Source organism: Drosophila ananassae, chromosome 2L, assembly GCF_017639315.1.
Source record: "Drosophila ananassae strain 14024-0371.13 chromosome 2L, ASM1763931v2, whole genome shotgun sequence".
NCBI lineage: Eukaryota > Metazoa > Arthropoda > Insecta > Diptera > Drosophilidae > Drosophila > Drosophila ananassae.
The window spans coordinates 27,849,753-27,867,031 of NC_057927.1; the positions used below are offsets into that span (position 1 = coordinate 27,849,753).

At 47.1% G+C, this 17,279-nt stretch overlaps 2 protein-coding genes across 3 annotated transcripts in view; one reads left to right on the forward strand and one right to left on the reverse strand.

Annotated features, from left to right (window-relative positions):
• The window catches only part of LOC6505701 (cadherin-87A), a 56,169-nt gene that overhangs the window by 15,522 nt on the left and 23,368 nt on the right, over positions 1-17,279 (forward strand). For both annotated transcript variants that reach the window (XM_014905280.3, XM_014905279.3), the window contains exon 3: positions 15,084-15,112. The gene's annotated coding sequence lies outside the window, so the exon portion shown is untranslated. The remainder of the gene's footprint in view (positions 1-15,083; positions 15,113-17,279) is intronic.
• On the reverse strand, positions 1,416-3,572 carry LOC6505818. The gene is made up of 2 exons (XM_001964393.3): positions 2,845-3,572; positions 1,416-2,792 (listed from the first exon to the last, which is right to left on the reverse strand). Exons 1-2 carry the CDS (start codon positions 3,537-3,539, stop codon positions 1,532-1,534), a joined length of 1,956 nt encoding a protein of 651 aa, XP_001964429.1. The 5' UTR covers positions 3,540-3,572; the 3' UTR covers positions 1,416-1,531.

The window sequence follows — 17,279 nt, forward strand, 5'->3', positions numbered from 1 at the left end:
ACCCTGAATGACAGCAGATAGCGGTAATAATTTATGCATGCTGCATGTTGCGAGTCCAGCGCCCAGCACCACCCTCCGACCAGGTTTATCTTGTAGTTGGCATCATTTGCCACGCCTCCTAGGCCGCCAGGACACCCAAAGGACGCCCCAGGACGCCCACACAAAGGCACTCGCCCGCACCCTGACAAGCTGCACATAATTTAATTAAAACGAAATCTCGCACGGGGCGCTGAACTGCAAACTGTGAATGCAAATTATTATTAATTACAGCGGAGCGACGACAAATGTTTATGGCTGCCATATGTGTGCCACTCGCCGAGTCTCCGTCTCTGTCTCCGGCTCTAGCCCCGTTCCTATCCCCTCGTGGCACTATCTCCCTCACTGTTTGCCTGCACGGGGAGACTCGGCGCCGCCATCTGCTGACACTTTGGGGCGAAAACAGCTCTGGTAAGTGCACGGGTGTTTATTTGTGGCAAACGAAATTAAGAGAAATCTAAACACATTCACTTGCCATTTATCTTACTGCTGCTAGTGCTTCTTACTAGTGCCCCTTGCCCTTTGCCCACAATGATGCTTTTAAGGGGTTGCATGGCTTGGGGTTTATCATTTTATTGTTTATTATTTAATTCACTACCAGATCTCTTGAATATTTTCAAAAGATTGCGTGTTTAATTTTATATTTTTGTTCAAAAATTACACAAAATATTCTTCAAATGTGTACATATGTGATTAATAATAAAAGGTTGGTACTGAAAACTGAGCTATTTCCTGAATATTTCAGATATTTTTCACCATGAAACCCTTGTAACCCCTAAAGAGAGCCAGCCAGAAATTGAAGCCAAATATTTTGTTTTTCCTTTGATGATGCAGATTGAGAGGGAATCGATATAGTCGTTTGAAATATTCCTCCTTCACAAAAACCACGACTCATAGAAGGACCAGATGACCTTTAATTGACCCTTCTACCTTTTAGAGGTGAACACTCCAGAATTGACAATTACTAACTTTAATTAATAATTGGTTTGTAGTTTTTAATGAGGATTTCGCTCAAAAGTCGGGTGTTTTGCTGGGAAGCATGTAGCTTGCGCCTTCGGTAAAAAGTTTTCTTTAAAAAAATAATGACCAAAATATAACAGGAAGCAGAAACTGGAATACGCTCGTAGAGTTCTCCTTGCTCAGCAACTGCAGAAGAGTCGATGCAGCCATGTCCGACTGTTCGTCCGTTTCTCTGACTGTCCGTTTGCCACATAAATGGAATATTTCTAAGAAGTTTCTTTTTTAAGTTTTGATGCCAAGCTATTCCGATGGCCTATTTTTATCTGCAAAAAAACTCAAAATCGGACCACCTTTAGAGGAGGTGGTGCAAAACATACAAAGGAATGCAATTAGTTGCATTAAAAAATTATATAATATTGTGTTAGTTTATTATATTTTTGCGCAAGTGGAATAAAAAGTATATGCTATCCTTCTTATTATTGTTTCATTCTTAAAATGGGAATTTTCCTAAATCATTAAAACCGTGGTTTGTAGCCTATACTTTGAAGCAATAGCAATACATTTCAACAGGGGTTTCCTCGGCACAAAAGGACTGCTTCTTGTACTGGTCGGTTCGCGTGACGGGTCCTTGAAGCGAACTGTAATTGGTAACGAGCACGGTGGCATCGAACTTGCCGCGTCCCGGAACCGTCTCCAGCCGGACAGTGATCGTTTGGTTGAGGTCCCGCAGGTAGGCCTGGTTCACTCTCAACAGCTTCAGCTTGTGGCACTGCGGGTAGGGGCGCAGCAACTCGTTTATTTTGTCCACGGCGACCTGGGCCACGCGGCGCACGCTGCTGGTGTTCCACGGAATCTGCATAAGCTCCTGGCACTGGCAGTAGTGGTAGGGGATGTTGGCGGACTTGCAGCTCCGCTCCTCGGGAATGGGCAGGAAGAGCGAGACATTGCGATCGTCGCGCAGAGCCCGCGTTCGGTTGCGAATCCGCTCGTCACTCAGGTTCTCCAGGTTAATCACGTCCTGGATGGTCTCGTGCAGGTCGAAGGTGGTCACCAGCCGGTGGGCATTGGCCTGTAGGTTGGCCACCGCCAGCGGGAACCGGCGCTCCAGCCAGCTAGGGTAGACCGCCACCATGGTGGGCAGTGACATCTCCCGCATCCCTTGCAGGGATTTCGCGAAGGAGCCGTACCTCAGCCCGTGGTCGGACAGCAGCAGGACGAGGGTGTTCTCGAGGACTCGGAATCGGTGCAGAACGCGCAGAATGGCGTCATACTGGATGTCGGTCTGCAGGGCGTACGGGAAGTAGTCGTGCACGCCCTGGGTTTGCCAGAAAAAGGCAAAGAAGCCGGTGTCCAGGCAGCGCTGCTTGAAGTGCGGCATCAGGAGGTATATGAAATCGTACAGGACGTGGTGGTAGACGCGGTTGCCGCTGCATGAGAGTTCCTTCGGCCCCCTGGCCAGGTATCGGGTGTGCTGGTGGACCTCGACCATGACGCTGCGGTAGTAGTAGTCGGTGGGCTGCCGGCTGAATCCCCGCTTTCCGTACGTAAAGGTGCCTCCGATGCGGGTGTCCTCGCCGAACATTGTGGCGAAGCCGGCTCTCTTGAACTCATTCCACAGCAGGTTGCACCCATCGAAGTTGGACTTGCCCATCCCGTAGCAGCCCTTCGCGGACTCCAGTTCGTCGGCGCTCTGGCCACTCAGAAGGGGCACCAGGTTCGGGTAGGAGTTGCGGCCGATTCGGTGGTAGCCCCAGAGCTCCACGTGCGGCAGCTGGTCCACAAAGTCCATCACGTTGCTGGGGAGGCGATAGACGAGTGTCATAAAAGTCGCTTACTCCAAGACCTTACCTGAAGTATCGTTTGTAGTGCATGTGGGAGATCGAGTCTATGCCCAGGATCATGACCGACAAGTGGTTGGCCGGCTTCTGATTCTCCTTCTGGGGCACCTCTGCCTTCGCCGCCGGGGAGAGGAAGATGTACACGTCGTGGAAGACCAGGCGGCTGAAGTCCACCCAGCACATGGCCCGCAAAGTGACGTTGCCCGCCTCGACCTCCGCGTTCATCCGCCTCCGGCTAAAGCCGAAGACGCCTCTGGCCACGTTCCGGTTGCTGAAGTCGTCGACGCGCTCGAAAATAATGTAGGCGCAGACGAGTCTGCTCATCCTGCGGATCCCCAGTTTCTGCCAGAGTTGCGTGCTGTTGAGGGTCAGGGTCAAGTAGTTGCGGCCTCGGACGCTCTTGGCCTTCAGGACCGGGAGCTTGTAGCACCTGCATATGGGCATTGGCACCATGAACTGGCGGGCGACGGGCGACAGGTAGTCGATGGCGTCAATCCGGCAATTGGAGGTGTTGACCATCATGCCCATCTCTTTGGCCCTCGGCGTGGACTCCAGGGGCGGCCGTCCCAAGCCCACATGCAGCTGGGGCTCCGAATACGTCATGACCAGCAAGGCGACAATGATTAGAAACAGCAGAATGTTGACAATCCTCGGCGCTTTATCTCTGTAGGACTTCTTCCACGCATCCGGCTTGGCAACGCACATTTCTAGGAACCTATCTCACGAGTTGCAAATAGAAACAAGACTATCTTTAAGTTTGAATTGTTTTCCCAGGCATCTAGATGTTTAATTTCTAATGTGGTTGTCAAGCCACTGCTGCAGCCACAGAAATGAAGTAATTCAAGTAATATTTGGCTGGATTGTAGGACACGGAGAATGCCGTAAAATTGGCCGTTCTTTCTTTATTTGCATGCACATAGATACATAGATGCGATTGAATGATCAAACAGATGGTAGAACTTGTGGTACGAATGCAATGTGATTAGAAACGAGACCTGGACCATCGATCATCGAAGGCGATAGGAACACATATCCAATGTATATAAAGGTACACATATCAAATGTTTATATAATAATACAAAGCTAGGTGACGGCTGCTACCTGAGACAGGACTCGGTCATAGGCATCAAATTCATCGATACTCGTATTGATTAACTTTACAATTGTAAAGTTATGCAATACACAGGCTTCCAAAAGCCCCCAAGGTACGAATAGCCTATGACGAATATCAGACATGGGGGATTTCCGGAAGTTCTCCAGTATAAAGTTTTAAGAAGTAGAAGTAGAGCAAGAGCATGAAGCATGTTCCTCTGGCGGCTGTGGTTTCACCGAAAGTGTCGAATATCGCTGTTTTTAAAGCCGAATTTATACATAAAAGAGGGACTTCTGGACGGGATTTGAAGTGTTCCGCCTATAAACCGGGGTACACTGGATAACCGTAATGGTTGCCTTTTCTTTCGTTTCAACCTTTCTCTGCAATTCCAATCGAATAGTATCTATGCATATATGGTACGACTATGCAATACACAGAGGTGGAAAAACGAGTCTTCCTGCCCACAATCCCTAGTTCTGGCCCTTACTTTCCTCGGCCCTAAATAATTTTTTCTGTTTGACTATTTTTGCTGGCCCTTTTCTTCTGTTTGTCTATTAGCATAGTTTACAATTTCGGTTCCTTTTGCCGGTTCCTGCAGCTAAGATTTGTATTTACCAAAAAGGAATAACGAGCACAAACTGGAAAAGTACAAATAATGGAACCTGCGAGAAGCATTCAGTGATTGAGCTTAAGCCGGCCGTTTTAATTAGGCCACTTTATTGGATTTGCCACCTTCCCCGTCTGTTTCCCACCAATTTGGATGGTACTGCTACGATAAGGCATCAAATCTCTCTCCCCGTGAGGATTACAGGTTGGTTATACATAATAATTCCTTCTTAAAACAATATTATCGAAATAATACGAAAGAGGAGCATTATTTCCCCGGAATGCCTTGAATATGTCAGGAGCAGCTTACATCATTCCGGCGGAGTCGGAGCAGCCGCTAAATAACCGGATCTGTTGCACAGCCGGAGACAAAATGGGAATTGTATTTCACTCCCGCTCCCCGTTTGGATCCTTTGTCCTTTACCCTGACTGGAATGCCTTCCGAGTGCGATTTTCGCGCAGTTGTTTTCTTTAATTTTCCGCATACGAAGCCGGCAAAGCGGCGACTTCCTGCCTTCCTCTGATCCCTTTCCGCCGCTCCGCCACACCTTCCTCGCCGCCGTCGGTCAGGTCTCGTTTGCAGCATCCTGTATCCTGTGTAAAACATATGCATACATTTTATACCATTACGGCGTAACAATATTGCATTTGCAGAAACATTTCTCTCCTCCGCAGCCCCTGCCTGTCCCGCTCCTCACTCCGCCCGCCAACTGTCTTGCGTTATGTGGATATCCGGCGCGAATCCCGTGAATCCTCCGCGCTCACCTTGTTGGCTTTGAGTTACGGTTTTGCTGCAGATACCCTGCTTCAGCTGGCACTTCGGGTATGCTAGACACAAAATTCGGTAGATAATTGGAGAAAAACCACTAGCTTATGGGAGTGCTGTCCACAACCCCTATTTCCTAAACAACCCCCTTGATATTTTGATTTCTCACAATTATGCAGGATATCATCCGCTTCTATTTCTGTTTGCGCTTCCCTCTGTTGTTGTTCCATTCCGCTGAAATTCAGTTCAGTTTTGAGTTTTGGCTACAGGTCTTAGCGGGGCCAACTGCGGCGGAGCTCCTCGAGCTGAACCTCCCGCCGCCGCCTCCAATTACTGTTTGCATAGTTGAGTGTCGTCTACGGAAATTTGTTTATTTTACGCGCATTGCGTTTTGCTTCGCTCCAGCTCGGTTTGGTTTGGTTTCGTTGGATAACCATCCGCCCCCCAGGATCCTCCTACCGCTACTCCTTTCGCGCGGAAAGCGACGAGCGGCAGCACAATGAGACATGACGACGACACATCCGGCGACCGAATCGCTGAGACAAACTGACAGCTAAATGCGTTTGAGTCGTTTCAGATTTCATTTGCCGTGAATTTTCCCTTCCCCGTCCCCTTCCCGCTTTTTTGATGTTTTTCCACGTTGGTTTTTTGTAGCAATGTATTTTGCATTTCTGTAGGTTTCGCTGACATTTTCCTCGGCAGCAAAACCCTGTGCACCGGGCAGGTTTATGGCCTCCCCTTCCGCTGCCGCCGCCGCCGCCGCCGCCGCCACAGCTGCCAAAAGGCGCAGTCACAGTTGCAGCAGCCTCCGTCAGAGCCGGATTCCGCCCCCCTCCTGCAACAAAATAAAAAACAAACCCATCCGAAAGTAAGAATGTCAGACGCAGCCGTGACTGCCGAAAAAAGCCAACACGACGGCACAAAAAACGAGTCGTGGTCCGGTCAGGACGAGGGGCTCACCACTGACGAGGTGTTCGTAGTACTGCGTAGGCGTCCAGAACACATGAAGGGAAAACCTAATGAAAGCGTCGCTTAGGCAGTCGGTTGTGGACAAACGGTTTGAGGTCCTTTTTTCCAACTGCAGGCTGTGAGCTGCCTTCAAAAGTAATGAGAATAAAAGCAACAATTAGATGAGGTCAATTAGATGAAAAATATTGCTAGTACCTCCATCTTGTGAGCCCATAATCGATCAGTACTTTAATATTTAAGGTGTAGCATATGTCATAAGCCAAGTAAAGCTCCAATATTGAAACCTCACGAACGTATTACTCACATCCCGAAATGAGGCTTCAATCTGTAGCAACAAATCCAAGCCATAGTCCCCAAATTGATTCAATTGCCCTCCTCATGCTGCATGCTGCATCCCGCATCCTGCATCCTGCAGGAACAAGGCTTCAATCACTTGACATGTTCGGCAGTCAATTTGTGGATTGCTGCAGCTTCTCATCCTAATACTGCTACTTTTCCTTGTCGTCGACCCACTCGACTGTCCTGCTACTGTCCTGCTACTGTTGTCCCTGACTCGGCTCTCTGACCCTTCCATGGCAACTGTGGCAAGTTGGAAGTGGCTCTGCCGGCTGAGCGACCAACCAGAAGAGCCAAGAGTCCTGTCCGGTGTGCATCCGTTGGCCTGTGGCCAGGTATGTTGCTCTGACAGAGCCCAGGCGCATCCCCGGACGCTGCAGCTGCTGTTGAGGTTGAGGTCCTCATGCTGCCAGCCATTGCCGGACCCCCCAACTATGCGATGACAGGAGCCGCCTCGAATCCTTTGGCTAACTGTGTCCGGAGATGGGAGTGGCGTGCTCGGTATGTCTTCAGCAGCCAGCAAGCTGATCAACCGCCCACATGTGCGGACTTCAAGTACCAACATAATACAGGCAGACCCCCAAGGGAAAAGGTTAATTGAAAAGGTATGCTGCCAAAAAAAACCTAATTTTGTTTCAACAAAGGGGTTATAAAGATATTTAATTAAATATCTCAAAATAACTTGTTCATATGTCATTGTATCTGCCTAAAAATTAATATAGTTAATGTATTTTTCGGCAAATCTTTTATATAAGTGCCTTCAAGAGGTTGTATCCAAGTCACTGGGACATTTTCCCTTGGGTGTCTGCCTGGCGTTTCTGTTTGCCAGGCTACGAAATTACTTGGTTGCCCAGAGTTTGGTCTGGAGAGGGATTACAGAGCCGGCTCTCTGCCAATAACTCAACTAATTGTCGCTGCAAGTGGTCCGCCCGCCCCCGAGCAGAAAAATGAGCTACGAATTGTTAATTTCGGGCTGCAGCTGAGCGGAGAAATCGGTTTCGCAACCGAGTGGCAGCATTATTAAAGCCTTGTCAGCGGCAGGAGCGGCGGGCGCACGTGGCGCAAATTGTGGCATAAAACGGCAGCAGAGACACCTGCTGGCTGCTCCGCATATTAATAAGTTACCCGGCGTCGTTTCCCGGCCAACATAATGTGCACTTCCTTCTGCGCCAGCTCCGACCCGGCTTGTGGGCTGGCTGTGGCCCAGTTGGCCGTAGTTGGGCCTTCATTAGACTCGTAGGATTCTTGTTGGCGGTGACCGACATTGCGTATACGCAGCGTTGTCGCTGTGGCCTGGTGGAGTGTTGAACCAAAACTACGCTTAAGTGCTTAAAGCTTTAAGGAATTTGTCGATAAACTAAAACCTTAAGCTTAAGTATTGTTTTGGGTATTCGCTTTCCTTAAACAGTATTTATTTTGCATCGAAGGGGTTTCAGTTTCCAACAAAATTGAAACTCTTTCGACTGAAAACAGCCAGCAGACCCTGATGACCAGTGTTTGCTCTGTCAGCTAAAAGAACTGCTTAAAGTTGCAGTTTAAGGACCTTGACTGGTTTGCGAAAGAGAGAACTGTTTATTGGAAGCTGACCAAGGCTTCCTCCGCAGTCCTGCACCGCAATTGCTTTCTTGTGTTCTCGCCAATCCGAGAACACGAGCGCTAATGGCCTAAGCTGCATCTGAATACGCATTGCGAAAAAGTGGATGGCGCAAGTCTGGCGACGGGATGTCTGCAGACTCCAGCCGGATTCCGTGTCTGACTGCCAGTGGGTCTCCGTCCGGGGCCGTCGATGTGTCCGTATTTTTTGCTTGAGTTGGGCCATTGGTTCGAGCGGGCTTCCCCCGGCAGTCCTGGCCGAGACCTAACGACTCTGTGTAGTCAGTTGCCAAATTTACTTTAATTTTTTATTTTTCGCCGTGGCACGTAGGGCGTGCTACATTTCCCACACGCATTCTTCCGTCTATCCGTACCTCCACGTCGCTATTACGATACCTTATATGTCACTGCCTCGTGTCCTTTGGTTGCAGTCTCTGAGTCTCTGAAGTTGTACTCCCCATATCCTGTAAAGTTGGCTTGACTATGGTGAGTCTGGCCAACAAAAAGAGAAAATAAAGATTTTAAACCAGAATGCTTTATTAATGAAAGTCATTTATTTAAACATTAGGAAGTAACTAAGAGAACCAGAGAACTGATGGTCCTGTATGGCTGGTCCTTAAAGGGTATTTGAGCCCAAAACACTGTAGTGGATTTTCCACTTTTTTCCCGATGAGTGCACTCCATTCCCTATGGCTCGCTCGCCCGTCTGGCAGTTGGCCAAAAAACTGTCAAAGCAACACGAGATCCTGCCCAGATCCGCCCTACAGTCGCACATCCTGCCGAGCAGAGGAAGGGTGGGACAAGCATGGAATGCCATGAGACGCTCCAATAGAGGGCCCACTATGAAAATTCTATGCAAATAAAAATGCAATTCACACAAATGGACTTTCGCTCGTTCGGCTGTAGAACACTGACAAGGTCGGCGGGAACTGGAGGGCGGCAGGGCGCACAGAAATCTGTGATAAACGTGGACAGGCGGCAAAGATTGAATTAGTTTGTCGGACTCTTTTTGAGCTTGTCGCCAGGCGACAGGAGTGGACCGGCATGTGGACGGATTGGACTGTAATAAAGGACTGGCCTTTGGGAGCAATCGTTCATTGTTGTGGGTCGCCCCTCCCTGGCCCCTCACTGGCACTCGCTGTCGAATGCATTTATTGATTTAGTCCATAAATCTCTGGTTCAATGGTCCAGCAACATGCAGTGCAGGAATCCCGGATCCTGTCAAATCTATTGCATGGCATCTAGTTCGATTGTCCTTTCATTTCGGTGTTTAATTGAAAATGGCCCATCAAGTGGAGGGCTTCGCCTCTATTTTTGGCCAAAGTGTTTTTAATCAAACATCCACTCGCCAACTGAAGTGGAACATATCTATTTTTTAGACTATTTCCCGCGGTTGAATTTTGTAAAATTAATAGTGCTTTGCGGCTCAAATACATGGCGTATTAATGAGTTTTTCTCGGCTCGTTCTGCGGGTGCCTGTGTTTGCCATAATTGTCATATCGATACAGCCATTTTGATTTCGTTTTAATGCCAGAATCCATTTAACTCGGCTTCCATCACGTTCGATGCTATTTTCTATTAAATTGAGTTGCCAAAGTGCTGCAACACAAGCCCCAAGAGTAGGGCAAACAATGCAATCTGGCAGAGCGATGTCAGGCCCTTAGACTGGCTGGCAATTTTCGAGGCGCCTCCCTTGCAGTTGACACTTGGTTATTAAACCGCCCAGGAGGCGTGTGCGTAATACACTAGTTTCCATATTCATGAACGCCTGTCCTCAAGACGCCAGCCCGCCGGCCCCATGATTGTGAGTAATGACTGCAGCCCGTATTCGATTTGGGCCGTCGGGAGGTCAGTTTTCATAAATATTCAAAGTGCCCTCTGCCTCCGCCCGCCCGACACTGATGCTGATGTTGATGTGCAGCATGTGAGTGCTGTCCGAAAAATTCCTGGTATTACGTCTGTTGTATAAATTCATTGCCCTCGAAAAGAGTGAAATGGAGTGCAGTTTGATGGCGAACTGAGTTTACTCTTTAAATGGCTTAATAGGTTTGAATAGAAGATGGCTTTTATCTTTTATCTGCATGGTTGGCAAAAAGTGAAAACATATTTGAAGCTAGAACCCATCAGAGTTCGCTCTCTGCAGCCTCATATTCCTTGCACCATGGCCGGAAAAAGGGTAGCACGACTGCTGTCCTGTTTCGGACTGACCATGACTGATGTGCTGTTGAAAATGTATTTATAAAATTTATGCACTGCCCACACCAGAGGAATCTACACTTTACGGCCAGAGCGCAGTCAGCAGCTTCACGGATGGACTGAAACTATTTCGAATCCATTTGGGGACTGGAGAGTTTCCCTGCTCATAACTCGATTTATTTATTTGCCTAGCCAGGAGTGGCAACAAGTCGTCAATGGGGCCAGAAAGCCAACAGTTGTCCATTAAGTGGGTCTGACAGGGAAATTGGGAGCTCCGTTTTGTTTGCCGAAACAACTGTTAGGCGGCTAATTGGGTCTCTGAAGCGTCCGTCGAACTCTGGCCAGTCACAGATTCCCATTAGACTTGGGACACAGACAGGTAGATTGGAATGCCTTTAGTCCATCACCGAGAACCGCTGCCCGTCTAGAAAAGTGTTTAATTACAGGCCAAAGCAAATCCGGCGGCGTGTTGACCCGGCCAAGGGGAGCGTGGCTTGAACGGTTAGTTGGAGCGAGCTGGCTCTGGCCCCTCTTCGAGCGCTGAACCCTTTGACAGGCCAGACCGACCAGCAAAAAATAACACCGAAATGGAAAACAGCAGAGACAAATGAACAGATAGCAGACGTCATTAGTATTCGAGCTGGGTCCGGGCGAGGGCTAATTGACAAGTTCTGGCGCTATCTGTGCCAGCTAATCAGGGCCGAAGGGTTAACGAGAAGTGGTGGCTTCCAAGGTGCTTCTCCGCGACCTTAGACTCCGTCCTTGGTCTCCCCGATTGTGACATAATATTTACTAAATTAGGCCGGGCTCGGAAGGTTCTCGCCGTCTGTAAATTCCAGTGTCCACCCTCCGCGTCTGCCGAAACTTATTTCTTGCCATATGTTGGGTTCTATGTTGATCTTCTGACGCATATGCATGAAGTGGGGGCGAATCTGGGCTATTTTTCTTCGGTTTTGGCACTCATCGGCGACCTCTGGTTGGCTTTTCCACTCTGTCGAAATTAAATCTGCAATGCTAAAGCGATGGACGCCGAACACAGCTTGTCTGCGTTTGTGCTTGAATGGTAATTGAAAAGGTCAGTCCACAGTCAGTCGAAACGAGGGGGACGAGGTCGAAATAATTGGACTTTATATCTGAATTTTGTCGTATGATGTATGATGTCGTCTCTTTAGGCGCTGCTTTGCTGCTTTATTGGTTGTGGAGCGTGATGGACCAAGACAGTATTACTTTCGGTTGATGTCACATCCAGGTTGCGGTGTCCCAACACATTAATTAATATTAGCCCTTCGGCGAAATAATTGCAAGCCTCCGAATACAATGGCTCGAATTCAGGCTTTTGTGGTGGGACTCAGACTTGCTCGTCTGAAGCTCGGAGCTTTCCGAGCAATGCATGACTGCAGTGGAGTCCACACCCATATCCATGTCCCTGCTCATGACCATGTCCTGAGCCAAGTCCAGTTAAGCAGAGAGAGGGATCACAATCTGAAAGGGGAATCAAAAGCAGCGACCGGAGCCGAATCAGAGGCAACAACAACGGAGCGGCTTTAGAGTAAAACACTTTAGTAATTGGTAGCTTATTTCCATCAGTGGACTTTGGGGAATAGAGCGGATGGCTGGGAGCCACATAGAGACTAAAGGAGGGCCGGGACAAAGGAGGAGCAGGACTAAGCCCGGCTAACGGCATCACGATTATGCACAAAAGCCCGACTGTCAGGCTTAATGTGAAACGTCGCACAAATGAAACAAATGCAGAGGCGCTGGGCGTGGGTGGGGAGGGCGGCAGGTTGGGGAATAAAATGGAAATGACACATCTTACAAACAGCTTTCGGGCCTTTGGCCAGCCAGACTTCAAGGCGAATCGTATGCTCATGTATCTCTGGTTTAACAGAGTCCTGAAGGACTACGCTTTGCTCCTGCTGCTGCTCCTGCTGCTGCTCCTGCTCCTGCTTCTGCTCCTATTTCACCTGTCAGCCACATCCCGGGCTGATGCAAACGGAGCCCAGGAGGACAACAGGGCAGGAGGATGGCAGGATGCGAGTTGGAAGGCAAAAAAGGTTCCTACTTTGACATAATTAAACGCATTTGAAAGATGAAGATGTCGCTGCCGTCGCAAATGGGAAAACCAGAGCAAGATGGAGATGTTGATGGTGACAGCTACCGTCCCCCCGCCACCCACCAAGACCTCCCACCCCAGCGGTGGCTGATTCATGACATGCCCACGTATAGGCGAAGGTGTGGCAATCTGGATCCTCCCTTGCTCTCCTTGGATGCCCCCTCGATGATGAAGCTGATTATGTTTGGCTCTCTGGCCATGTCCCAGCGCCTCCTTCTCCGGCCGTGTCTGTGTCTTACATTTTTTCCCTCGGCCGATGATGAAGATGAAGTGTGCTTGGTTTATCAATATTACACTCCCAGAACAGGGGAATCTTTCGAAAATGTATCTTCTAAAGAATGGGATGTGTACCGAAAGCGCTATTCTCCCTTTCGGTTGGAAACTACTTCACTTCAGGTGTCGCATTGCCAGACTTGCTCCCATTTTCTCGCAGTGTCTTGAGGCAAGTTCTATAGCATCTTGGGAAGAAGCATCATCCTCTGCCGCACAAGTTGAAAAGATTTGTGCGGCATTTGAGGCATTTTATTCGAGTTATTTAGTTGGTCGGCTGATGATATTTCCCTGATCGCTGCTGGGGCTCGCCCAGCCGCCCTGGATGGCGTTTTATGGCCGCCATTTCTCTTATTTAAGGTGCGAGCGCATCGCCACTGCCGCCGTGTCTGTTGCTGCCACACTCATAAATTATGCAGACATTTAGCAGCAGCCTCGCGATGGAGCCAAATTGCGTATACGCCGCGTGTTCCTCCGCCCGTCCACCTGTCCGCCTGTCCACTTGTCCGTTCATAATTTAAGTTTTTACGTTTTCGCTATGGGTGTTGTTGAGTTTGCTGTTTGCCGCTTGCCGTTTGCCGTTTTGTGCTCAGCCATTGCTATTGTTATTGTCTCGTTGTTCTTGTTTGTCATCATGTCTCAGAGTGTTGGCAGTGGCTCTCGTTACTTTTCTTGTCGTTTGTCGCTTGTCGTTTACGTGTGTATATGTCGGTCTGGGCCGAGGATAGGGAGTGTGGGGTTGTGCCTTGTTTGTGCCGCCTGCGGCCGTGGTGATAACTCTGATGACGTTGATGAAAAACTTTTGATTGATGCTGTGGCGCAAACTTCATGTTTGTCATTAGGCGCCCAACTAGAGCGAGGCGGAGGCCAAAGGGTTTCCGGAATTTGCGGCCCGTATCGGATAGAAGTGCTCAAGTTTGGGGCCACAAACGGCAGTCGCCGAAAAGTTCTTTCTGCACGCGTGTGTGGGTGCAGCACTTGAGGGGCTCTGAAAGTTTTGTTTATTAATTAATTGAGGGCTCGTGCATGTGATTGGTCGGAGGGAGTCCTGGTCTTATGGGGGGTCTTGAGTACCATACACCCTGTAGAATTGGAAAGATTTAAAAACTGCTAAAATAAATTCTGTTTTGGATCCTATAGGTGCTGGCACCTGGAAGCCCAGCCTGCACCTCCGGCACCTCTGCAAGTCGCAGCCATTCATTACGGCGTGTTTGAGTTTGCCTAGTTGCAGGCAACAATGCCACACTTTCGTAGTTCTTGTTTCTGCTTCTCCGCTCCCCAGCCGCCCGTTTTCCAGCTCTCCAGCTCCACTCGCCTTTTTTGCCAACACTTTTGTCGGGCACTTTTTAAACTTTTCTCGTTATTTTTGCACATTCGCTTGGGTTTTATGGGCACTGCTACACTAATTACCTTGTTTTTCGGAGAATTAACTTTTCGATTACTGTTGCCACAGTTGCCACTGCCACAGTTGCCGCACAGCGAAGAAGAAGACAAAGTGGCAGGCCAGCAAGAACCAAGAACTTGCAAGTGCAGTTAAAAAACAGAGTCTAACATCGCACAACCGCAGATCGATGGGAAGGGTCATGAAATTGTGCAACGACTAAATTGTTTCTGGACTCCCACTGACGTGCCTCGGCCGCCCCAGAGTGCCACACATATTTCGAAAATTATGGAAATATGCGGAAAGCGGGCCGAGGCTGGCAAATCACAGACAGAAATGTGGCTGGTAATTTTTGTGGTTGACTGCCCTTCTCCCTGACCTTTCAACAAAGGCAGCCCACTCTGGGGCCAGCTAGTAGAGGTGGCTTTTTTGTAAGTTGGTAATAAATTACAGCTTCTGTATAGGTTCATATGTACACTTATGAAAAAATATTAAATAGGAGTACGCATATAGGAGTATAGAATAGAGTTCCGGGGAGTCCTCGAGCTTAATTGTTGCCACAGCTGCCAGAGTGAAGCTTCTTTGATTTCCCCCACAACTTACAACTTACAAGCGGGAATTCTGCTCAACACTTCCCAAGCCTTTTGTGTTTCTACAAAGTTTCCATCAGTCGGAAACTCTCGCAGTCGTATTGTAGGACAAGAAGTGTCCTTTCAAAGCGAGCCAATAGCTAATTTACCTATTTGAATGGGAAAATGAACAGGTCCTCCATGCCGCGCCGGAAACTGGAAACTGTAAAGTTTCCAAAGTTTTTCAAGCTTTCGCTTCGACTTTAAGCTTCTTCCACCAGCAAACTTTTAATTTTCTTTGACTTTAAACTTTTGGAAACGGCAATTAACTAATTATCCTTTCTTGTTTTCTTACAGAAACGGCTCAAGGGATAAAACAGGATAAGGTAAGCAGCATTTACACGAGTGTATGTGGGAGTACGGAGATTTAGGAAGGTCCACGCCATTAAAATACTGATCTAGACGCCGATCTAAATACTCTTGTACAACATCCCCTATCGTTTGTCAAAAAATATGTACAAAAAAGTACACTTAACAGTACCATAGAAAATTTTTTGGGAAATTAGTAAAAAACTAGAAAGGAAAGCTAACTTCGGGCGGAGCCGGAAGAGGCTCTATATTCCTATTTTCTATATATTCCTATTTTGCCCAAAGGCTCTATAATCCTATTTTGCCCAAAGAAGAACCCCCATTGAAACTCCCATCCTTCTAACTTGAAAAACAACGAAGTTATAGCATTTCCGATCAATCAGTTATATGGCAGCTATAGGATATAGTCGACCGATCCCGGCCGTTCCGACTTATTTACTACCTGCAAGGAAAAAAAGGATGTGTGCAAAGTTTCAACTTGATAGCTCCAAAACTGAGAGACTAGTTTGCGTAGAAACCGACAGACAGACGGACAGACAGACAGACGGACATGCTCATATCGACTCAGGAGGTGATCCTGATCAAGAATATATATACTTTATAGGGTCGGAGATGTCTCCTTCACTGCGTTGCTAACTTAGCATGTTAATATTCAACATAATTCATTCAAAAATATTCTCACTGATTCTAAAAATTACACTATTTCAAAATAAAGGCTACAACGACATAACGTAATTTCCTAATACCTAGGCTAACCCCTAGAGTGGGTCAATTACTCGGGGATAAAAAAAAAAAATAAGCGCCTATTAAAACCGGAAGCTGAAAAGTATTCATTTTGACTTACTTTGAATTTCAGAGAGGGAGGGCTTGTTTCATAACTACAAAATATATACATAACACAACAAAAAATTTTTATGAAATCCTTGGTTATATATTATTCGAAATTGTGTATAAAATTATTAATAATGAATTACTTTTTTAAAAACAAAAAACAGAGAAAAAATCGTACAGTTTGAAAACTTTACCTTTTCCGGCGAAGGCTAAGAATTCATTATAACCCTTATACTTTGTAGCAACTAAATATTGTTAGAATAATTTTTAGATACATATTTTAATAGACGCCTATAGCGGCAAAATTGTAACTTTCACTTTATTCGGGATAACACAAGTATTTCAACATTTGACTCCTAACAAATGTAAAAGGAAACCATACAGAATTTAATTGATTTAAAAAAATGTGAACTATTTTGTAGAATGTTCAAACTGGCATTTTCATATTGCAATCAAGACTTTAATATGCATAACCATGTGGTTTGTTATCGGAAAGGCTGTTTTCGTCTAATATCAGCATTGAAGCATTGAAGAAGAATTTAACTTTATTACTTCCTTTTTAAATTGTATTACTTTAATATTATTAATTGAATACTAATGCTATTGACTTTTAGAAGGTGGCATTGGACACCAAAATGGTCGAATTATCCCAGTGCAGTCGCTGCCCAGAATGCAACTAAAGTCCGTCGAGTGATTATTAAAGCCAACCAAAGCCAAAGTTTTCGTTGCCCTGAGGAACCTTCAATCTGTAATTTGTATCTAAACCCTAGATATGCCTGTGTGTACAGTGTGGTAATTAGCCAAGTTAATTTAGCGAACAGAAGTTTTCGATATGTACTCGCGTGTTTGCGGGCCGATACTAATTATATTTACATTTATCTTCGAGGGCCAGGCCAGAGAGGGTATTTGCACTCATTCCCGATTCTGTTTGTGCCAGAGCCCTAATCCACGGGCCCTCTTTCAGGCGTAATCCCCGAATGATGCATCAGTCCCCGAGCTAAGTACAGCCAGAAAAAAGCAAGTGATTTGCGAACTCAATGACCAGCTACAACCAGAATTCGAGAGATACTTTTTTCCTTTGGGGAATGGGTTAACTATGATGGAGTGTTATTCCACGGAATAGTTCGAATATCGCTGCAAAAAGTATAGTACAATTAAACATTGTAATGGGCTTGAAGTCTCTTTATTTTCTCAATATTTCATTTCAGCATTTTCATGCAATTTTTTGGAGAATTTTCGCAATAGATTCTTTTGGCTGAGGCGGGTGAACAAATGTAAGCTTTCAATTTCCCAGATAGCATCTCCCACCCGCTCAGTCATCTCGCTCCGAGCTGGCTGTCAGCAGAGCTCCGT